The sequence below is a fragment of the Eutrema salsugineum genome, unplaced genomic scaffold (assembly GCF_000478725.1).
Source record: "Eutrema salsugineum unplaced genomic scaffold, Eutsalg1_0 scaffold_4, whole genome shotgun sequence".
Taxonomy (NCBI): domain Eukaryota; kingdom Viridiplantae; phylum Streptophyta; class Magnoliopsida; order Brassicales; family Brassicaceae; genus Eutrema; species Eutrema salsugineum.
The window spans coordinates 1,398,197-1,423,077 of record NW_006256686.1 but is presented as its reverse complement, the minus strand read 5'-3'; the positions used below and the strand labels follow the sequence as shown (position 1 = coordinate 1,423,077).

The window sequence follows — 24,881 nt, the reverse complement described above, 5'->3', positions numbered from 1 at the left end:
CTTCTTTCCTCTAGGACCCAATTTTCCATGAGGATGAAAAATATCGCGAACAAATGCTGCAGACCCCCAAGGTCTCAGATGCATTAGGTCGGGTTTTCTTCCTGTCCATAATTCATAAGGAGTAGTAGTAACAGATTTGGAGGGCACAAGGTTAAGTATATAGGCAGCAGTCAGTAATGCATCCCCCCAATATAAAATTGGAAGGTTAGCCTGCGCCATCATAGACCTAACCATTTCAAGAAGAGTTCGGTTTCTTCTTTCCGCTACACCATTTTGTTGTGGTGTATAAGGGGTAGTCAATTGTCTGACAATACCCTTTTCATCACACAGTCTTTTGAACTGTTCAGATAGATATTCACGACCTCGATCCGTTCTTAAACACTTGATCGTCCTCTCCAACTGATTCTCGACCAAAATGATATATCGTCTAAAACACTCTAGTGCTTCTGACTTATGTGAAATTAGATACACATACCCGAATCAAGTGAAATCATCTATAAAAGTGATGAAATATGAAGCTCCATGCCTCGCCCTCACATTCATCGGACCACATATGTCTGAATGAACTAATTGCAATGGAAATTCAGCTCTAGTCGCTTTTCCAAATGGTTTTTTTATTGCTTTTCCGGCCAAACATGGTTCACATGTGTCAAGATCAATTCGGGCTAGTGAGCCTAGAATACCTTCTCTAGCCAATCTATTCATTCGATTGGCTCCAATGTGACCAAGTCTAGAATGCCACACATTCATTTCAACATTTTCAGAACTTGTGACATATGATAAACAATTATCAACATTACTTCTAGTAGTAACATTTGTAGTACAATCAAGTACAATAAAACCATCACAAGCGTAACCAGAACCAAAGAACACAGACCCTAGAGAAATGTGCAAACACATGTCATGGAAGTTCAAACCAAATCCTAACTTAAGTAGAGCCAAAACAGAGACTAAGTACCGACGGATTTCAGGAGCATACAAGACATCATGTAATATGAGAGTTTTTCCGCCACGCATGTGTAGCTGGCAAGTGTCGATACCCTGAACAGCAACTTTGGAGTTGTTTCCCACATACAACCATCTTGTACCTTTAGGCACCCGTCGGTACTCTACAAATGCTTCTCGACTTCTAGCTACGTGGTCTGTTGCTCCTGAGTCTACAATCCACGAAGGATGAGATTCTGTAAGCATTACACAACTAGAAATATAAGCATATTTGCAAGTAGAGTTTAAGGATAATACCTTCTTTGCCTCAGTGCATTCACGAGCAAAGTGACCCAATGAGCTACAGTTGTAGCACTTCATTTTGGTCTTATCCTTTTTGCCTCCACGCTTGCCACGCTTGGCATCTTTCTTTTGTCTCTTAAGTTCAGACTGGTAGGGTGCCCTGTGTCCCATGTTACCTTTCTTGCGTTTCAAACCTGAGTTTGAACTCGCAAAGTTGGCCTCACTAACGGATTTAGAAGCCTCTAAGCGTTCATCCTCTAACTCAAGATGACGTGATATATCTTCAAATGTTTTTACATTTTCATTGTGCGTCATCTGAACCTTCATATGGTCTCAACTTTCAGGCAACAAGCGGAGAACCGCTTGGACTTGCTGTTCATTAGACATAATTTGACCAGCATTTTTGAGCTCTCTAATCATATTTGACATGATTCTAAGATGCTGCCTCATCGATTGATTTGGGCGCTTCTTATAATCATTAAACCTTTGATTAAGTCTCCTAAGTTTGGTAGCCGATGGGGCACCGAACTTATCTTTCAAGGCTCCCACATGCCTTTCGCAGTTTCGTACTCTTCAAATTCACACATGAGATCATCTTGCATACAACTCAACAACGTGATGCGAGCGATGCTATTCTTTCTTTTCCAGGCAACATATGTCTGCTGATCTTTCTCATGTTGAGCCGTAGTACCCTGCTCAGGCTCTTCCATGTGATGGAAAAGAGTCTCTTTAACCTCTTGCTCTTCGAGGACATACTGGACTTTCTGATACCAAATATCTTAATTGTCACCATCCAATTTGTCTCCTCGGTTGAGCTCAGCAATGATGTTCTTACAAGCAGACGACATACCTGCTTGAACATCTTAAAGACATACTTTCTTTGCATACTCTTAACATATAACATATAATTTTGCCATGAACACAAACTAATATAGAATAACTCAATTTTGATATGAGATCGAGAGTTCACTATGCTCCCAATCATCACCCATATCAAAATTTTGTTATAATAAATTAATTTGTTTCAAGCAAATTTTTAAGTTCTAAACTAATCAGAACTCCCACTTGATCAAAGTATTTTATACATAAATTAACAAATAAAATATGTAACAAAAAAAAATTGATCCAAAAAAAAAAAAATAAAAAAAATTTTTTTTTTTTTTTTTCTCGCGGGTACTTTTCATCATCTTCTTCAAAGAGATTGTTAAACAGCAAAAATATTTCAAAATTTTCAACCCTTATATCTCCCTAAATACGTAACCAAATCATGCGTTCTATATATCAATCTAAAGATAATTTCAATATATATGCACGGAAACTAAAATCACGTAATTCCGAATTATAGATAGAGAGATATGGACGAAACAATAGTTTCGGTTTTTTCACTAATTTTCGAAATTCATGCAAACTATTGCCGTTCTCAAAGTGATATTTTCCAGAATCATTCAAGCCTATATAATGAACATATATGCAAAGTTTCAATCCATTTCACTATATATTCACGAATTCACCATTTTCAATCATTTAAGCATTAACCATTTTCTCCAATTCATCATGAACAAGTATGACTGACACATAACCGTTTTAATTCATGATTACTATGAACGTGTTCATTCCAGAACCGAATCCTAATGCTCTGATACCAATGTAAGAGTTTTATGCGGAAGCGTTTAAACCGAAAACATACCTTTGCCCGGTTTAGCGATGAATATGATTCGGTATGATCTGAAAACGAATGCAGAGATCGGGGAAGAGATCACAGATGGAAATCAACCACTTATCACCGTTCAAATGCCCTTCTAATTGATCTCTCCAAGCTTTCTCTCTCTAAAACGTTTTCTCTCTCCTCTGTAATTTCTTTGTTTACCAACAGTCACAAACTGTTGTAAACAGACACAAAATTCTCTCTGCAATGTCTCATATATATACATATTGAAGAGACATAATTTGAAGAGTCACAACTCTTCATATATGGAAGTTATAAGAACCAATTTCTCATAACTACTGGTTTAATCAAACCAGTTTGGTATGCTGCCAAATCATGGGCGCAAACCGACCATAAACCAATAGATATGATTGCTGGCCAATCTGTAGGGAATTTGTTTTCGAGAAGCCCTTTGCTTAATTCTTTCCATACTTCTTCAAAATATTTGCAAGTAAAGAATAGATGGTTTCGTGTCTTGGTGTGGTGTTGGCACAAGATACAACCTGCATTTGCTCCCATTTTCCATGAAGACATGCGATCTCTAGTTGATAAGCGATGGTGGATTGCTAACCAAGGGAAGAAATCATTATTTGGGGTTGAATATTTGAACCAAACTCCTTTATGCTATGTAACCTCGATTCAAGCTTCGCCGATCAGTGAGCATGTTTTGCTTTTTTCATCTTCTTCTTTCGTTGCCTTTTTCCTTTCAGGTATGTCTGGCATCTTCTTCTAAACCCTCCTGCTTATGATATTGCTCTGAAAATTCAAGTGAATTAAACTTATGTGAAAAGTTTCTTAGTATGTTCCCTTTTGTGTTTGTTATGATTTAAGGCTTCTCATTCTTCCTAACAAACTAATGTTATTTGCAGAAACATGCAAGCTCATGAGCAGAATTGCATGCTCAGTTCCGGAGTTTACATGTGTCTCCTCTGCTAATCGATTACCTTTCTCACTGGATTCTTTTGTGACTATAGCAGCATAATGCAAACGTGCTGCCTTACGAGATATCTGTTACTGGCACTTGTTAATGCCGGTTTGATGACTAGTCCATGGTCAGCCTCTAACATCTATATACATCTTTGTGCAGCGCTTGAATCTTCTTGAACAACGGGAAGCCAACTACATTGAGTTCTGCCAAATAAAAATGTGCTTGATGAAGTACATATGCATAGACATCCTGAGCTTGTGGAAATCCTGACGTAATTAATGTGGCAACTGGTTTGAAGATTGAGTTTGAAACTTTTTTATATGCATTTTAGCACGAGAATACCTGTATTTGTATGCATTGTTTTCTTATCTATTTTCCTTGATGATGAGTACATATCCCTTGACACAAGATCAGAGAATGTGTGTTAAATTTGAATTCTAATTGTTGGTCCTAAAATCAACGAAATCAAATAACTATAAAAGATGTTACCATACCTTTAACTTTGGTTCCACATAGACAAATGATCATCAAAACTTAAAGGCCATCGATTAGAGAAAGAGTCTCACTTTTAGTTTCAGACATAAATCTTTAATCAAACGAAACAATAAAAACTCCAAGAGACACAAGTCATTTGTCCCTAACTTGAAAAAACAGCAAATCTTTTCTCTTGGTCGACTGATACGAACAGGTGCCATAGCCTGTGGCTCGACTTGAGAGAAGCCAGGGATTTCAGAAATTCTAAGGGAAGCAAGCATCTCTAGAGTCTCTTTGTCGACCTTGATTTCATCGGTCTTAATAGCAGACTCATCCGGAACAAAGTCCATGCGGCGTTCACGCTCTTCTTCTTGAAGCTTGAGTGAGATCCCACGGACTGGTCCCTTCTGGATATGTTTCATCAAGTGGGTGGAGAATCCAGCAATCTTGTTGCGGAGTCGGTTTGAAGGAATGATGGCAACTTCTTTAAGGATCTTCTTGTTTGTGTGGAAGTCAAGAGTCATGCAAGAGTAGTACTTCTCGATGACTTGACGAGAAGATTTCTTCAAGGTGTTGGTACGAACACACCCCATCTTTCAGTTACCTGTGACTTACCTGATAAGAGAAGAAGAACCAAAGAAAAAACAATATTAAGATTATGATCCATGTTCATATCAAGAAATTCCATATTCAACTACAGCCCAGGAGTGTAGATTATGTCATTAGAATTCAACATATGAGTGGAAACACATGAAATTTTTTTTTTTTAAGCAAAAGTGAATTTTATTTATTTCAAAATGAGTTTACATAATCAGAATACAAAGAAACTGATAACCATCTTGGTGGATACAAATTTTAAGAAAAGAAAATGGAATTTGGAGGACCCTTTTTGGCAAGCAGGTGAGCTGGGATATTGTTTGATCTTTTTGTATGTTGAAGTTTACATTCCACAAATTTTGATGTCCAATAAGAGATATCGCTGCATATCTTTTTGATAGTGAACTCAGCAGATTTCTTTTCTAAGACATCAAAGAGTGTTTTACAATATCCTTCAAAACATAGTGATCGAAGTCCTGTACACCAGACTTGTTGCATTGCCAAGAGTAGAGCTTTAGCTTCTGCTTCCAGCGGTGAGGATGTTTGTCCAATCGATGTCGAACCCCAAAAACACTGTATGCCACAATGATCTCTTACAACCCATCCTACATTAGAGTGGTGATTTTCATGATTAAAGCTCGCATCAAAATTACACTTATATTTTTTCCCCTCTGGTTTTTGCCATGTGTTTTGTCGAGAAGTGTGATGCAGGGAATGTGAGTTTGGAATAATATTTTTATTCTGTTTTGCGTTTTGTGGAGTTAACGTAGATACCATTCATTAACATCCACTAATGAATATTGAATCACTCTTTCCGGTCTAACTCTTTCTTTTCGGAAGATCAGGTTACATCGAGATTTCCAAATTCTCCACATTAACCACCAAGGGAGGAGTTTTCGGACATTAGTTAAACCTTGAACCTTTTGAAAATCCAAGATGTTAGATAATTGATCATCACAAAAGTCATTTTGCAAGTTTAGAGGTTACCAAAGGCTTTGAGATTGGCGCCATATCATTTGTGACACAGGACAAGTGAAAAGTAAATGGTTTATTGTTTCCGGTGCTGAACAACATCTTTGACATGTGATATCCATTAGCATACCACGAGAATTTAATCTTGTTGTCGTTCCAAGAGCATTTGATAAAATCTTCCAAAGGAAATGTTTTAGCTTTGGCTGAATTTGTAATTTCCATATACGAGCTTTAATAGCTGGATCACCATGTGGAATCGTAATTTCCGGTGTATTCGACCTTGATTCCTGAAACGCCATCCAATATCCGCTCTTGACTGTATATTCATCAGTTTTATCATAGCTCCAAACAATATGATCACTCTTTTTGATTGTGGGAGATAGATATTTGTTACCATACCACATTCCACTTCATCGAGTACCTCATTTAGCATTTCCACATTCCATTGTTGGGAATTCTTTGTTTCAATTATCAAGTCTTTAACCAGTAAGTCTCTATTATCTACGTTTCGAGTAGCAGCTCTGGACGGTTGCGTCGGCAGCCAATTGTCTTCATAAACTCGTGTTGTGTCTCCATCTCCAATCATATGTCGTACTCCTCTTTTTAACAGATTCAAACCAGCGATAATTGAACTCCAGCAATATGATTGATTTTTCCGGCATTTGGCATCTAAAATCGATGTATCCTTATAATATCTAGCTTTCAATAATCTAGCCAGTAAAGTATCTGGATGTTTTAAAAGACGCCAAACTTTTTTAGCAAGTAATGCATCATTGAATTTTGACAAGTCCCGAAAACCTAAACCGCCTTCTTTTTTCAAAAATTGTAATATTTTCCAAGCTACCCAAGGAATTCCTCTTTTTTTGTCACCTCTCTCCCACCAAAATCTCATCAGTAAGGTACTGATTTCATCTGTAATCATCGATGGTAATTTGAAACAAGACATCGAATACACCGGCATTGAAATTTCAACAGATTTGATCATGATTTCTTTTCCAGCTTGGGAGAGAAAATTTGCACTCCATTGAGAAGTTCGTTGACAAACTCTGTCAAGGATGTAATTAAAAATTTCCTTCTTCTTTCGGCCAAACTGTTCCGGTAATCCTAGGTATTTACCCCCGCCTCCATGCTCATCAATACCCAGGATTCCTTTTAACCGCATTTGAAGATCTCCTAGTATTCGTGATCCAAAAGTTATCATTGACTTTGATGGGTTTATTTGTTGACCCGATATTACTTCATATGTTTTGAAGACTTCCTTGATCGCTCGACAATTCCGATTATTAGCTTGGCAAAAAATAAGGAATCGTCTGCAAAGAGTAAATGTGTAATGGCCGGAACTCCATTTCCTATTTTAATTCCTCGAATTTTTCCAGATCGAGAGGTTGTCTTTATCATATGACTCAGAACATCAGCACAAAGGATATATAAATAAGGGGACAAAGGATCCCCTTGTCTTAAGCCTCTCTCAGGAATAATTCGCCCTTGTGGATTTCCATTGATTAATACAGAGTATTCCACCGTTGTGACAGTTGCCACTATCCACCCAATCCATTTTTCATCGAAACCAAAGGCTCTTAAAGTTGATTCTAAAAACTTCCATTCAATGCGATCATAAACTTTTGTGATATCAGTCTTAATGGCCATGTATGTTTGGGAAACTCTTTTACGTGATTTTAGAGAGTGCATTAACTCATGAGCAATCAAGACATTGTCCGTGATCATGCGACCGGGAATGAATGCTGCTTGTGATTCCGAGATTATTTTATCCAAAAATTCTTTCAATCGGCTAACTAAGATCTTTGAAATGATCTTGTACAATACATTACAGAGCCCAATTGGTCGATATTCAGAAAGAGTCAATGGTTTATCAACTTTTGGGATCATGCAAATGTTGGTGTGATTGACATCTTTTGGCATACGTGAAGTTGCAAAAAACTCTTTCACCTCTTTAGTGATATTCGAACCCACTATATCCCAACACTGCTGATAAAAACGAGCTGTTAATCCGTCTGGACCAGGAGTCTTGTCAGCTCCTATTGAACTGATCGCATTCTTAACTTCCAGATCAGATAATTCCTTAGTTAGGACTTCATTCATAGAAGCTGTGACAGTGGGTTGGAAGTTCGCAAAAACGTTTGCTTGAGATGAATTTTGGGTACTTTTGTATACTTTAGAGAAAAATTCTTCAGCATGTTTACCAACCTCTATATCTCCTCTAAAGGTCTGTCCTGTATCATCTTCTATTGACAGAATTCTGTTTTTTGAATATCTCATTTTCGTACAAGCATGGAAAAATTTTGTGTTGCAATCTCCTTCCGCAAGCCAAGAATTTCTACTCTTTAATTTCCAATATGTTTCTTCATCACGAAAAGCCTGAGCAAGTTCTTTTTGTATCTGTGAAATGTCCTCTTGATTAGATCCCGGAGCAGCAAGAGCAAATTCTAGTTCAATTTCTAATTCTTCGATTCTCTTTGCTGCATTAAGTTTCGAATTCCTTCGACATCTGGCAATTGATTTTCGACATTCACGAATTCTATCAGTGATCATCGGATTGTATCCCACATTCTGAGAGTTCCATCCTTTTTGGACATATTCACGAAAATTCGTAACTTGCAGTAGACGTTTATCAAAACGAAATGATTTCTTCACTGCATCTTCAGTATAGGCTAGTTTTGTAAGCACTGGTCTATGATCTGAACCATATAGACCTAGAAATTCTGCTTCTGATGCTGGAAATGTTGCACACATTTCAGAGTTTACGATGATTCTATCTAAACAGCACTTCACCGTATGTGTTCGTCTCTTTCCAATCCAAGAAAATTTGTTGCCTTTTGATCTCAAATCAGTAAAATCACAGTTGCTAAACATTCTTCTGAAATCATGGAAGCTACGCTCATCTCTTAAAGGTCCTCCTTCTTTTTCATCATTGCTTAAAATTTCATTGAAATCCCCAACTAAGAGCCAAGGTCCTTGTCGTGATTTTTTAATACTTTCTATTCTCTTCCAAAGATCATTTCTATGCTTTTGATTTGGGTGTCCATATACACATGACAAGTAGAAAGACATCCCATTATAATTAATAGAAAGATCCATCATTCTTACATCTTCACAAAGCCTAATAACGTCAACTTCTTTTTTACATAATAAGGCTAATCCTCCACTTCTACCTATAGGAGGTACCGTAAATACATAATCAAACCTAAGATACACACACAAATCCCTAAGTACATCACACTTATGCATAGTTTCAATTAGAAATACTATATCTGGTTTTTTAGTAGTAACTAGCTTCTTTAATCTTACTTCAGTGACAGACCCCACAGGACCGAGGCCTTGGCAATTCCAGGAGAGGATCTTCATGGCAACCATGGGGGTACCCCCCCCGTGCCTCTGTCCATTGTAGAATAAGCTGAACAAGAACCTTGTGATTCATTGAAGTTAAGCCGCTTTGAAACAGGACACCAGACCGTCCTGTTATCATACTGAAGTGGAGTGTGCAACATTTCCTCAATTTCCTGTCTCTTGCGTTTGCTGAAGCCTCCTGGAGATTCCTCTTCTCTTGTGTAAGCAGCAAAGACTTCCATAAATTCATCCTCTCTGAATTTTCCTTTTGCCATTTTCGCTTGCAAATAGTGAACCGTTTCAGTAGCCAAGTCATTGTCTGCATTTTCTTGGTTGTGATTAGCATTTCTTTGTTGTTGATTAGTATCTGCATCAGGGAAACCTGCAGACATGGGTTCAAAAACGATGTCTCTGTTTGTAGCATCGAGTTCCCCATCAATATTTTGATTCCATCATCATCTGGATTTTCCTCGGGTAACTGAGGGTCTTCATCATCATCATCATCAAGATTCAGAGGGCAATCCTTGAGTTCATGAGTTAACAAACCACACTTGTTGCAGAAATTCCTCAGCCTTTCATACCAGAATCTTATCACAGTATTCTCATTCACACCAAATTGGAAATTTCGTTGAAAGCGTAGAGGATTTTCGAGATTCCAGTTTACCTTTACACGAACAAAGTCGACTCGTGTTGATGCTTCATCGAAATCCACTTCGACAACAGGGCCCAATTTATCACCGATGAAACGAATCATCGGACGAGTCAGATATTGTAGCGGAATTCCCCGGATTTGGATCCAAAAGGGGATGATCTTCATGGCTTCATCTTCAATGTTTGGTGACCACCGTTGGAGGACAATCATCCATTCGTTAAAGGACCATGGACCACGGCGGAGAGTGAGATTCATCGCCTCTTCAGATTGGAACACAAATTGAAATTGGTTTTGCCCAACAATCCGACCAATCACGTTGTTTCCAAAACCCCAGAGCCTTGGCATGTGACCAATCAAAGTTCGGAGATGTTGTTTCCTTGCATTCACTGTAGCGCTGATGATGGCGTAGCGATTTGCACTGGCGGCCTGATTACAGACGGACGCCGGAAGAGCAATGGGTTCATCTTCTACACCAAGAGAGAGATCTTGCAAACGACGGTGTACGTTATCTCCCATGATTTTGAGTGAATCGAAGAAGGAGTATAGAAGAAGATGAGACTGGTATTTATAGACAAGAAACCATGGCGGTTTTGGGATGTGAAACTCATCCGAAAAGGGTGAGACCCAACAACCGTTAGAGGAGAATCTCAACGGACAATAACCGAAACCTTTGACCCGAAGGAATCGGAGAAAAACTGCTGGAAATTTGCTTTCTCGGAGAAGAATATGGCGGTTACTTAAATCGCCCAAAAACTCGCCTCTGAGAGACATCCAGAATATCGAAAATCCTCTAACGGTTGTTGGGTCTACGCGATCTACAAGTGTGCCATAAACATATGAACAATACTAGGCGATCTACAAACTACTTAAAAATAGTTGATTTGCGTCTTAATTTTCAAGATTGGGTATGTACTAACAACACAGGAAACACATGATATATGCAATGTCAAATAAATTCTAATGATGCAGATGCATCAAGAGATATCCAACATTATAACAATTAACAGCGATTGAAACAAATGTTAAAAGTGTAATAATTAGAGATTACAAATCGATGAATCTGTATCATGAAATTCAAGTACTGCGTGGATTTGTGTCCCAAAATAACAAATAGAATAAAGAGATCAATAAACATAGGAACAATACTAGAGCATCGAGATCCATCAACATATGACACTGAACTTGATTGAATGTGAAAACATAATATTAAAACCTAAGTCATTGATACATCAACTAAACTGAAAGTATGAAGACTCACCAGAATCAGGTGATAAATTAAACAGCTTCACTACTTTCCCATGACCTTAACGTGATTGACAAATCTAGAAAAACCTAAGACGACCATTCTACAGACAGAACCCGCAACAAATATTTAAACACAGATCAAAACCTAGAGCATAAGCTTATGTACTTTACTCGACAATAACGAAATTCTAGGTTAAGCAGAATGAACCTGCAATAAAGATGAAGCGGCGTCAAAATGAAGAAGCAAAGACGGAGAAGAAAAGTTGCCTTTTACATATAGGTTCTCTTTAGGGTTTCATTTTTATCCAGCTATGGGCCTAAACATCAGGCCCATATTTTGATCGGGCCTAAGTCCAATTCAATAATGTTTAGCTGAGAGGAAAACCACGAGTGGAGGTTATATTTGTAGTTGCAAGCGAATTGTCAACGCAAAAAATTCAAAATTAAGGAAACATTAACTGTTGCGACTCGCAACCTCTTCTTCACATTTTTCTCCGTCTTCCGTAAAATCCATCCAAGTTTACGGAGGAATCTCTCACAATTCACCACCGTTCTTAAGGTGGCCGATCTACTCTTCCCCTCGTTCTCTCTATTTCTCTATTCATGATTCCTTTCCGATTTTTTTTAATAATCGATTCTTCCATTTTCAAGGGTTTCTGGATTATCAAATCATGCTGGTGAGTTTGACTCCAAACGCCATCATGGAGATTAAAGCAGGCGACGTCAATTTGAAGCCTAGGTTTAGATATCAAACTTGTGACATCCCAATTATAAAAAAAAATGAATAAGCTCAAACTTTAAAGTCCATGAGAAGAAATAAAGCCCTAACTGTTAGTAAGAGCATTTTTGTCATTTTTCCTCCACCCTAGACCTAAGGAGCTCGACCCCCTCCCTATATAAAGGGTGAGCCACATTCGTTTGAGAGGTACAAATAGTTTACGCAGTGAAAATCTCTAGAAAACTCTGCAACCTCATTTTAATATTGTGTTCGAGTGAGAGTTTTGATGGGTCGTTTGCCAGCAACTCAGATCAAACTAGGTGCCAATCTTTATACCTTTGGAAAGATCTCGCTGCAAGTAATCCATAGCAGTTTACAGGTCAAAAATTTGAGGTAAGCTCCATTTTTTTACGTGAGCTGAAAGTTGGCAAAAAAATCATTCGTTTCTACAAATCTGATATTTCTGATTTTGCAGTGTCAACTTGAGAGAGGATTTGCCGTCGATCCAGAAGGACCCAGATAGCGATTCATATACCGATCTGTAGATCTCAGATCCTTCTTTCCAGATCAACTTTCAGATCCAGATTCTGAGGTAAATTGAGAAAGTTATCGATGTAGCTTCTTGGACGAGAAACAGCCTGGACCTACGAATCTGAAACCCTAGTTTTTGTGTTGTGTGTATCTTAGCGTTTGGATACCAACTTCTTTTCACTACAAGAAAGAAGGCCGTTTACATCGGAATATACTGACGTAAAATCGACGAAGTAAATCGTATCGAGCGTCGTAAAACCCAAATCGTCGTAAAATCGACGTAAAATTTTCAACATCCAGAAATCATCATCATTTCGCTGGAAAGTATTCGTCGTAAATTCGACGTAATAGTTTCCAACGAAAATACGGAATATTGTTTCAACACAAAATCGACGTAAAATCGATGTAATATTACATCGAATTTACAACGATTACAAGATAAATTTGTTTCGTCAAAAACAATTAAAATTATTAGAGATCGACGTTTATTCGTTGTAAATTATCAACGTTAGTTTGTCGTAAAACGTTGTGACGTTAATTCGTCTGACGTAAAATCGACGTAGATTTACTATGATTTACGTCGTATATTTTTAAAAAAAATATTAATGAAAATTTAATTTTGAATTAATAAATTAATATTAAAAATAAATTAATAAATTAATATTAAAAAAATTAGAATTAAAAAAATTAAATATGAAAATAATTAATATATTAAAATACAAATTCAAATACGAAATGTTTTAAGAATTAAAACTAATCTATAAAGTGATATTAAAATCTTCCAGGTTGGGATCGACGTTTTGAGAAAGCTCTCCGTTATATTTGCCGGAAGCCGCTATACCGTCGTTTCCCATCTGAATTACGGGAACCGCCTACAGTGAGTGACTTCGTCATTGGAGGAAGCTCTCATCCGTTCTCCTCCGCCTACAAAAAAGGTTAAAAACATTAGTTAATATATAAAAGTAAATAATTTAAAATTAATTACCATTATCAGATGTCTTTCTGCAAATGTTATTTGGCCAAAAGTGTGCGGGGTCACTAACTTCCGACCGTCAGGACTGACCCTGTTTCGAACGCCCGAACACTTAGCAGCAATTTCTTGTGCATGCAGGTCCATCCAATACGCCTTCAACCCGTTCCAGCAGTAAGTAGACATCAAGCTCGGCTTCGCGTCGTTGCCGTCTATTTCCCACTTCCGCTTCTAGTCGGAAACGGTGTTGACAAGGCGTTTCATCTCCTTCAGGCGGAACTGTGTCTGGACCTCCTCGTTGATCGAGATGTCTCAGTTCCACCTTTGCTGCAAAATAAAACAGTATAGTTGTTAAAACAATTTATATGTAATAAAATTTAAATAATTAGAATTAGGAATGAGAAAAATAGATTTACCTAGAAACATTTGTACCAGGTGTCGAAAATGTCTTGCTACACTTTGCCCAAGTTGTAGTGAGGCTCGACAAAATAGCTCTTAATTATTTCGGAAATGCTACGACCGACACAATTATCCAAGCTAAACCTATAAAATAAAAATGTAGTATGTTATTAATTAAGTCAATGATTTATTTTAAAAAAATAATAAGATAAAGAAAAAACACTTACCAATAAGAGCCTGGTACCGTTTTTTCGGACACCAGATGTCGTAAACCCTCCCGTCCTGGTAGGTCTAATAGGTCTTCCACCGTATACTGGGTATACGGATGCGGTGGGCGGGGTTCAGGTGCCGGTGGTGGAGGTGGTGGTGGAGGTGGTGGTGGAGACTGCTCAGCCGCCGTGTTTGGAACCTGGGAGGCTCCAGAGGAAGACGGGATCTTGGTATTACCCGAGGCAGACGTCCAAGATAGAGAATGTCCGTTCGCCATAAAGTTGATGTAGTGGGTTCTCCGAGGAGGCATCGTCTGCAAAAGACAAATACTAATTAAAACTATTTTCCGTACCTATTATCTAATTCCGAACCTAATTATAACCAAAGTCTGAACCTAAACTAATTTTCCTATATTAATTAAATTAATTATAACTAATATTAATTATAATTATATATATTATAAATATATATTAAAAAATTAGAAAAAAATACCTGAAACTTGGAGAAAAACGGAAGAGAGAAGGCAGAGGTAGAGAGAGAGAGAGAGAGGAGTAGGAGGAATGAGCGACGAAGTAGAGAAGAGTACGTCCATATATATAGTTTTAATATTCGTGGTAAATCTATCGTAAGTTTACGACGAATTTACACGAAAAAGTGTCGTAAATCCGATGCATAATATCCACCGATCCACAAATTGTATAAGACAAACACATGTGGCTGTTTTTGGATTAAACGACGGATTTACGATGCTCGCAAATCGTCGTAAATCCGTCATAATGTTTTGACGAAATTACGACGATATCTTATAAATCATGTTTTACATAACGGCTGAGTTTCCAAGGATCGTCGTAAATATGTCGTAATATTACGACAGATTTATGATATATTTTTTAAAAAATTTGATAAAATGAAAAAATTTATACATGCTCAAGTATCTACATGCATTACTAAACATTGTATATGTGTGCAATACAACTTCTGGTGAGTATATATAGCATAATGATGAATATACTAATGTTTAAGATGAACCCTTACATGTTTCCTAAATGTATATATGTATTTAAGAACACTTGATAACATATATATGTGAAAAAATTTCAAAATTTTTTTTGTATATAACAGATATGTATCTTATGAGCATGTAAACCATATAATTCTCATGCTTGAAATCCATCATATAGGCCAGTAAATGATTATTACGAGATTTAGGGGTTAGATTTGGCGTCGATGTTACGACGATATGAGGAATTTCATCATTACTTTGACAGAAAATTACGTCAAATTTACGACAATTTGTACAAAATCGTCGTAAATTTGACGTAACGTTTAGCATAGGTTTACAATCTTATACTAGAACTCTTTATAGCATAAATGTGTTTCCTCATGAAACTGCACAAAACAAAAATTGTATAAGGTCAGAAAGCTAAACCCCATAGGTTAGGGTTAGTGTTACGACGAATTTACGACGATTTCATACAGAAGCGTCGTAAATTCGTCGTAAAAGTCAATGCCTGGCTAAAGTCAACATTTGACCATTTCTTTAATTTGATTCTCTTTCACTTTTACACATTTGTAAGTAATAAAAAGTTACTTTTATAACATTTAATAATATTTCCCTGCCCAAACCATTTAAAACTATATTTAATGAGACAAAATGATAAAAATTATGTTTAGCATTCAGGCACGTCTTCTGGGGATATGTCATTGTGTTCATCATCTTCATCGCCGTCCTCAATCTCATCATCTTCATCATTGCTTGTTTCAAATTCAGTGTCGTCCCCATGGAGATCTTCAACTTGTCGATTACGTGGATCACTTAAAAGAACACGTTCTTCAACCTCAGGTTCAGTTATGTCTACACAATCATCTTGTTGCATATGCAGGAGATTTAAACCATCAATTATACCCCTTACTGTAACTTTAATAACCGCCAACCCTGAAATTCCAGTACTTCGAACTCGAGGATATGGAACAAACGTGACTTGTTCTGCTTGTGATGCAAGGATAAAAGGCTCAAACTTATTGTATCGTCGTGAGTCGTTTACATCTACCACTCTGAACTTGTTAATACGCACTCCACGACCCACCGTTGGATCAAACCAATAACATTTGAATAGAACAGTTTTCATCCTTACTATTATGGGGTAATCCACTTCAATTATCTCTTTTATGACCCCATAAAAGTTCACTTCACCTCGTACACAAACTCCATAGTTGGTAGTTGCTCGTTGAATGCCATGACTGTAAGTATGGAAAACATAGCCACGGGTGAAATACATAGCTGCAGTAGTTATCTTAGATATAGGACCATGGAGCAACTCATGAAACCGTACTGCTTATGTCATGTCATCATGATCGACTTGAGCTTTTAACCACAATGCATAATGTTGGTCTTTCCGATTGTTAATTTTATCTTTTGAAACACCGTCAATGCATTCTCGGACTTGACTGACAAAAGTGCTGCAAAACACATTGTTAATTAATATATATATATATATATATATGCATCAATGCATATATGGTAATCAATAATCATATAATCCAGTAGTACCTCTTGTAAGGAGCCAATTCGTCGCAGTTCAGAAGGATGTATGTATCTGCGCTGTGGTAGTCCTTTTCGTTTGACCAACAAGTTTCTTTTAGTTTCACACTTAGACGTCCAGTCGGTGAGAATATAACTGGTACACCTTCTACAGCATAGGTTTGTCCTACACCCCCATCGTCATAATGTCTTGGAGCCCGTTTGCGTGTATGAACCTTTGGAGCAAAATAATAAGACGTGAAATGAGAAGTTTCTTCTGTCAAACTTCCCGCCACGATAAACCCTTTAACTTTTGCTAAGTTTTTTGCCTTACCCTTTAAATGCTTCATAAAGCGTTCAAACGGATACATCTACCTAAACTGAACAGGTCCTCCTAACTCTGCTTTGTGAGGGAGGTGTATAGGTAAATATTCCATAACATCAAAGAATGGAGGTGAGAATATTTTCTCTAAATTGCACAACAGTATTGGAATAGTTGTCAAAAGTTGTGCAACTACATCTCCTGATAACGTCCTTGTACTTAAATCACGAAAGAATCTCCAATGCTCCTAGTGCCTCATGGGCATTTCCCGGTAGGAGTTCAGCAAACGCAAAAGGAAGTAATCGTTGCATAAACACATGACAATCATGACTCTTCATCCCTGAAAACTTTTGTCCTTTCTCCACAGATTTAGCCAGATTAGATACATACACATCAGGAAATTTCACGGCTGATAATACCCAATTAAACAATGCAGCTTTTTGTTCTGCACTCAGCCAAAATACCAGAACTAGTGCTTTCCCATTACTCACAATATGCAACTCAATTTTATTACATACACCAGGCAAGTCCATCCGTGATTGACGCTATCTTTGGTTCTTCCTTGGACGTTCAATACGGTATGCATGATGTTATCGAAAAAATTCTTCTTAATGTGCATAACATCAAGATTGTGTCTCAGCAAATGATCTTTCAAGTATGGAAGATCCCAATTTTTTTTTTGTGTCAATTATGACGAACCCTATATCCTTCAGGCATATTCACTGGAGTGTGCCAATTTCCTCCTCGAGGGACAATTTCAAGTCCACCCCAATGATCTATTTGCCCTTCAAGATCTACCCCTGTTAGGTACACTGGTGGGGGGGAGACAAACCAATTTATTCTTTATAAACAAACGCCTGTTTCTTCTATATTGATGGTTTGGTGGTAAAAACTGACAGTGACAATCAAACCAACAGGTTTTCCGACCATGTTTAAGCTGAAATGCATCAGTCATATCAAGACAATAAGGACATGATAACGTCCCATGCGTTGTCCAACCTGATAGCATTCCGTATGCTGGGAAGTCGCTGGGAAGTCGCTTATCGTCCATATAAGCACCGCTCGCATCGTAAAGTTTTTACCACTCGAACAGGCATATGTTAGTACTCAACATGCCACAACTTGTTTAAGTCATGTATTACTGGCTACAAAAACACATCAAGGGCCCGCTTCGGGTGATTTGAACCAGGGACTAAGATACTTAGAAACAAAAACTCCCTTTGCATACATGATGCGATTGTAAACGGGGTATTGCTTCGTACTACTAAGCTTCAAGTTTTAAATTTATAACCCCTAAATGTCTGCAAGTGCACAGATATGCGCTGTAGTACTTAGGGTATCGATCCACAGAGACTTAGTTGTTTCAGTACGAATTCACGGCAATGCTTAAATCAGATTAGAACTAAACAATTTGGGTTTTGGTTTTGAGTTTTGGTTGTCACTAAATCTAAACTAGAAAGCTAAACAAGTGAAAGCAATTAAAAACGAAAGCAAATGAAAGCAAGTAATAAGCGAATAAATCAAAGGCGAATTGAAAGCATGAAAAATCGCATAAGAAGCAAAGGTTGTAAACGATGGAAAACAAACGCTGGGCTCACGGGTATCGCAGGGATTCATGGACTAGGCTCTGTCGATTTTAAACAAGTGATAAAGGTAATCAACTACGTATGTTCTAGAACTCGAGGCACAAAAGTATGAATAGCCTACTTTCGCAGCACTAAACAACTATCTCTCGCAACCCTGATCAGTAGGTTTCCACTCTGATCCTGGAAGGGAGAAGATGCAATAGCAGAACAAGACTCATCAACATTCACAACTCAACTACAGGTAGGTTTCCACTCCTATAGAAGAACTGCTCATTCCACCCTAGTTCAGACAATCAATGAAAGCTTTCGCAACATATCATATCAGATCGGCTTCTAGGTGGCCAGCAAAGAATCACACAGTAAAATCAAAGGCAAACGAAGAACGTCTAGAAGATTATAAATCCTAAATATATCGATTCATAAGCACAGACACACGAAATTCCCTTTGAAAAATCCCTTTAAACCCAACTGGGAACTACTCAAACATATTGTAAACAATGATCACAGAGTATTGAAATTTGCAGGAAATTAAAGTAAACAGGAAAAAAAAAACGAAGAACGGAATCGCAGATGGAGGTGCGATGATGCTCTCCTCGACGGCTCCTCCTTCAAAGGTGGCGGCCTCCTAGGGTTTTTGAAGCACCCACACGAACTCTCTCTCTCTTTCTGTCTAAATTTTTGAATTCTATTTGCCTTCTCTCTTTAGAATGACCTAAAGAGGGTATTTATAGCTTCTGGAGTTGTCCTGGACACTTAGGGCTTCAAAAATAACAAAAGGAATTGATCTGGGCTTTAATTAAGTCGTCTGAAAAGTGAACATTGTCTGGCCGCGGTCGTGATGGTCCTACCCGCGGAGAAATAGGTGTTGGCTGCGGTCCCGGCTCGTGGCTCTCTTCCGGAACTGCATTTTCTGTCATTCTTGCATCAGGTGTATCTGAAGATCTTACCGTTGGATTGTTTCCAAACCAAGTGCATTAGAAAGCTGGTTAGATCCTCTATGTTGTCACAAATTTTGGGGGTAGTCAGACGGTGAGAAGGTCTTTATCGCTTGTCATACTTCTGATGATCTGCATTTATCCAAAACTGATTTGTTCCAAATTTCATATCTTTTGCCCAAATTTCCAAATTGAAAAATCTTTTGAAACTCTTTAAAAACCATTGAAAACAGAGTTAAAACACCTGCATAAGACATAATTATGATCCATAAAAGTGATCAAAATACGGTGTTATCAACTCTCCCAGACTTACCTTTTTGTTTGTCCTCAAACAAACTTAGATCAAGTCAGGAAAGAATTTTAAAAATCCGCAGGAACTAAACAATATCTCAGTGACCGTCCTTCTAAACCATAACTTATCATGGAACATCTATTTGGATCTAGTCTAGAAAATTCTCACTAAGATACAATCAAACTAGTCCGTTAATCCGTCATGCGAAAATCTACACACTTAGATCTAACTTCCAGTCAACTAGCTCTGTACATTCATTAAGTGTAGTAGTGAATTCTCATCAAAGGCATTATTCAGGGTAGACGGCGTTTAGCATTAAAGGATTTTTAAATGGTGGAGTTGAAATGTTTCGGGTTACCTGAAGAATCTAGAAGATGCAAGATCTTATGCAAAACTGCAAGATAGGGAAGGACCTGTTGATGACCGCAAATTTTCAGTCACTTCTCTTTTGCCAAATGTTGTTGCATAATATTCCTCCTTTGTTGTAAACAGCTGTTCCCCCAAACTTAGATATTTTCCAGGAATCAGAAAGATAATCTCCAAAACTCTAAATAATCAGACTCTAGCTTGCCTTAAAGATGAAATTTGATCCTCCTAGACTCTCTAAGGTTTAAAATTTTCCTTTCCCTTCAAATTTTTTTTCTTTTTTCGGAAAGAGGAACCAACCTTTTATAGAGGGAGAGTCTAAGGGACGAAATTGTACCAAGATTTTGAAGTTTTTCCAAGGCAAACTGAGTTTTCTCCTTTTTTTGAATCATTCCAATGAAATCGCGAGTCTCTGTCTTTAGTGACTGAAAACCACGTTGATCCTCTTTCTGTCCGACGTTTTTGCACATATCTGCATATAGGACAGAGAAAAACAAGAGTGCATGTGGTTTGAAAGAGGCTGGGTTACGGTGGGGAACTAGCTAAAGGTGAACTAGCCATTCAGGATCAACAAAGAGTGGTAAAGGGGTAAAGGAGTCCTGAATGTATGATTCGTTTCCCTGATCTAATGCTTCAATGAGAAAATTAAGTCAAAATTATGTCCAGATAAAATGAGCTAGTATATCTCTTTGTAGATAAAGGGGTAAAGGAGTCCTGAATGTATGACCTCTCTTTGTAGATCTTCAAGTTTTTGTAAGCATTGAGTCGGATTTCTTCTAACTCATGAAGTTGAAGTAGTCTTCTTTCTCTAGGTGTTTTCGTGTTCATGTTCATCTCCTTGATAGTCCATTGCGCTTTATACTCGAGTTCTACTGGAAGGTGACATGCTTTTCCATAAACTAGGTTGAATGGTGTTGTTCTTAATGGTGTCTTGAATGCTGTTCGTTATGCCCATAGTGCGCCGTCTAGCTTGGTAGACCAATCCTTGCGATGAACTGCAGTGGTTTTCTGCAAAATCGACTTGATTTCTCTGTTTGAGATTTGTACTTGACCGCTGGTTTGGGGATTGTATGGAGAAGCAACTTTATGTGTAACTTCATCCTTTCTAAGAAGATTCTCGAAAACCCTGTTGATGAAATACGATCCTCGGTCGCTTATCACAATTCTAGGAACTCTAAAACACAGGAATATCACAGATTTAAACAGTTTCATGATAACTTTTGCATCATTGGTGGGGCTAGCAATTGCTTCAACCCACTTAGAGACGTAGTCTACTGCTACTTAGATGTATTGGTTTCCAAAAGAAGTAGGAAATAGTCCCATAAAATCTATTCTCCAGACATCAAAACTTTCGACTTCGAGAATAAAATTTTGAAGCATCTCATTCTTTTTGCTTATGTTGCCCATCCTTTGGCATTTATCGCATCGCGATATATAAGCTTGAGTATCCTTAAATAAAGTAAGCCACCAAAAACCTGCTTGTAAGATCTTTGAAGCGGTTTTGAAGGTTGCAAAATGTCCTGCATAAGACAAGCTATGGCATCGGAATAAAATTCCTTCCATCTCTTCTTCAGCTACACATCTTCAGAATAACCCATCAGCACATCTCTTATAGAGATAGGGTTCATCCCAAAAATAATGCCTTACGTCCTTCAGAAACTTTTTCTTCCTATAACCAAAAAATTGTGGTGGTTCTACATCTTCTGCTAGGTAGTTGCTATGTGCCTAAACCATGCGGTGTTGAAAGCATCTGATCTTCGCATCAGTTGCCTTGGTGGTGCGGCATTGGCCTTGATGGGGGTTGTATCTATTGCATAGATGTTTTCTTCTGGGAAACTATCATTTAAAGGTAATCTTTCTTAAACTCGAATTCGTGAGAGATGGTCTGCAACTCCATTATCTGCTCCTTTCCGATCTCGAATTTTGATGTCGAATTCTTTCAGCAGGAGGATCCATCTTATCAACCTTGGTTTAGCGTCTTTCTTAGACATTAAATACTTGATTGCAGCATGATTAGTATGAACTATATCTTAGATCCTACGAGATAAGTATGGAATTTATCAAATGCAAACACAACATCTAGAAGTTCTTTCTTTGTTGTAGCATAATTGCATTGAGCTTCGTATAGTTCTGCTTGCGTAGTAGATTACATGCAGTTTCTTATCTTTTCGTTGGCCAAGAACTGCTCCGACTGCATAGTCACTTGCATCGCACATGATTTCGAATGGGAGTTCCCAATCAGGTGCTTGCACGACTGGAGCGGAGACGAGAGCTTCTTTGATCTTATGAAATGCGGCTAAGCACTCATCATCGAACTCAAAGTTCGTTTCCTTGCAAAGCAAACGCGTAAGAGGTCTAGCTATATGAAAAAAAAAATTATGAAGCGCCTATAGAATCTTGCGTGTCCTAAGAAACTACGGATGCCTTTTACATTTGTAGGAGATTGTAGGCTTGTCATGACTTCGATTTTAGCTTTGTCAACTTTAATTCCTTTTCCCAAAATTCTGTGCCCAAGCACGATTCCGTCTCGTACCATGAAGTGACATTTTCCCAATTTAATACTAAATGCTTATCTTCACATCTTTGCAGAACTTTACCAAGGTTGGCTAATCATTTTTCAAAAGAAGATCCATAGACAGAGAAATCGTCCATGAATACTTCTATGAAATCCTTAATAAAATCTGTGAAGATCGACATCATGCACCGCTGGAAGCCAGCAGGTGCATTACACAATCCAAAAGGCATACGTCGGTAAGCAAATGTGCCATATGGACAAGTGAATGTCGTTTTTTCTTGATCCTCCGGTCAAATAGGAATTTGGAAAAATTCCAGAGTATCCATCAAGGAAGCAATAATAGGGGTGATTAGCTAACCTTTCTAGCATTTGATATATGAAGGGAAGTGGAAAATGATCTTTCCTAGTTGCTGCATTCAGTTTCCGGTAATCGATGCACATACTATTTCCAGTTACTGTTCTTGTCGCGATCATTTCATCTTTATCGTTTTTAATGACAGTGAAATCTCCTTTCTTTGGGACAACATGAACTAGGCTAACCCAAGTGCTATCTGAGATAGGAAATATTATTCCGGCTTCTAAAAGCTACATAATCGCCTTCTTGACAACATCCATGAGATTAGGGTTCAGTCTCCTTTGACTTTCGATTGAGTTTTTAGCATTATCCTCTAGATTAATCTTGTGCATACAAAGATCTGGAGAGATTCCAGGTATGTCATCAAGTGAATATCCTAAGGCTTTTCTATGCTTTCTCAGCTCAGTCAACAGCATTGTGGTTTCTTCTTTTGTCAAACCAGAGTTTATAATGACAGGGTAAGTTGAATTTGATCCAAGGAAAACGTACTTAAGTCCGACGGGAAGAGGTTTAAGCTCGACTTTAGGGGCTTTAAGCTCGCTCCAAGGATCATTAATTGCTGCAACAGTGTCTTTAGGAGATGTAGGAATGTTTGTTTGGTCCTTAAGATCTAGATAGTTTAGAGGTTTCCTAAAAGTTTTGGACTTATCAAGCATACGCGCGCACTCACTTGAAATTTCTTCAAGGAAATTGCGTTCATCTTTTGCGGGTGAAAGCGTGACACTTAAAGGGTCGTCGAGAAGTAGATCTTCATAGACTTCCTCAATAATTCCGTCTAACTCATCAATCCAACAAATTTTTCCATCCAAAGTCGGTTTATCAAATTTTTTGTTCATGTCAAATTGCATAACTAGGCCGGCTAAATGAAGGTCGATTTTTCCTTCAGGAACATTGATTATGGCTCCGGGTGTAGATAGGAATGGTCGTCCAAGAATAAGTGGATCCTTATGTTCTCTTTCTAGTTCTAGAACTACGAAATCAGATGGTATGGAACATTTTTCGATTTCTACGGGAACATCTACTAAGATACTGAGTGTCAACTACGTGAGGGAACAAGTTTTACCCTTAACAAAACAAAAGAAAGCCGCAAGTGCACAGCTAATCAGTTGCAGTATTTAGGGATCGAATGCACAGAGATTTGTGTGCCTGGTATTCTTCTACGGTTTTTAACTTTATGTCTAGACTAAATTGGTTTTAAAGGTTGGTTGTTTTTCTTGAATTAAACTAAAGCAAAATAAAGCAAATAAATCTATCCTAAAAGGCAAGTAAAGAAATCGAATGAAAGGCAGTGGAAAAGTAAAATATCGAACTAAACAAAGATAAGGTAAGTAAAATATCGCATGAAAGGTAAATAAAGCAAGTAAATAACGAACTAAGGAAATTGAAATGCAGGTCTAAGAAAAGCAAGTAAAAATCGATGGAATTGTAAACTATGGCTAAAAACGCTGAGGTTTTGGGAACTCTAAGGGATCATAATCGGTTTTAACAATAAGGTAGATAGATTGGGATTGACGGATAACAATATATGGGTTCTAGAGCTAGAGTACGGCGGTATGACTACGTCACTGTCGTGATCATAACCAACTGTTTCTCGCAACCCTGACCAGTAGGTTTCCACTCTGGCCCTGGAAGGGAGAGAACGCAAGAGCTGCATAAGACTCGTCAATACTCACGATCTCGCCGCAGGTAGGTTTCCACTCCTACGGAAAAATCGCCTGTTTCATTCTAGGGCTGATACTTAATGAAAACTTTTGCAACACTAACTATCTAGATCAGATACTAGGTGATCAATGAAGCATACATGCAATAAGAACAAAAATAAACAGAGAACAGGTCGAAATCCCAGATCTATAAACCTAGATGTCTTAATCGATTATGAGAGCCCCTTTCGGGAACCCTAAGCCCAACTCAGGATCTACTCAGACATGGCTGAGTTCAACATCATCATTGGTTTTAATAAAAGTAATGAAAAACAGTAAAGAAAAGAGATAAAGAAAGCTTCTCTATGAAGAACTC

General features: G+C 37.9%; 2 protein-coding genes across 2 annotated transcripts; both read right to left on the bottom strand.

Annotated features, from left to right (window-relative positions):
* Positions 1-1,763: 1,763 nt before the first annotated feature.
* On the bottom strand, positions 1,764-4,927 carry LOC18013680 (40S ribosomal protein S17-4). The gene is made up of 2 exons (XM_006396049.2): positions 4,547-4,927; positions 1,764-1,991 (listed from the first exon to the last, which is right to left on the bottom strand). The coding sequence occupies exons 1-2, from the start codon at positions 4,925-4,927 to the stop codon at positions 1,764-1,766; spliced, it is 609 nt and encodes a 202-aa protein (XP_006396112.2).
* Positions 4,928-9,210: 4,283 nt separating this feature from the next.
* Positions 9,211-10,416, bottom strand: LOC112084606. The gene has a single exon (XM_024153840.1). It carries the CDS (start codon positions 10,414-10,416, stop codon positions 9,211-9,213), a length of 1,206 nt encoding a protein of 401 aa, XP_024009608.1.
* Positions 10,417-24,881: the final 14,465 nt, after the last annotated feature.

What these genes read in the sequence shown, in the direction of transcription:
- LOC18013680 (XM_006396049.2), bottom strand. Translation starts at nt 4,927, where the DNA reads ATGGGGTGTGTTCGTACCAACACCTTGAAGAAATCTTCTCGTCAAGTC. An exon ending in AGCCACAGGCTATGGCACCT is followed by an intron (nt 1,992 to 4,546) that starts GTTCGTATCAGT and finishes ATTTGGTATCAG; the next exon opens with AAAGTCCAGTATGTCCTCGA.
- LOC112084606 (XM_024153840.1), bottom strand. Translation starts at nt 10,416, where the DNA reads ATGGGAGATAACGTACACCGTCGTTTGCAAGATCTCTCTCTTGGTGTA.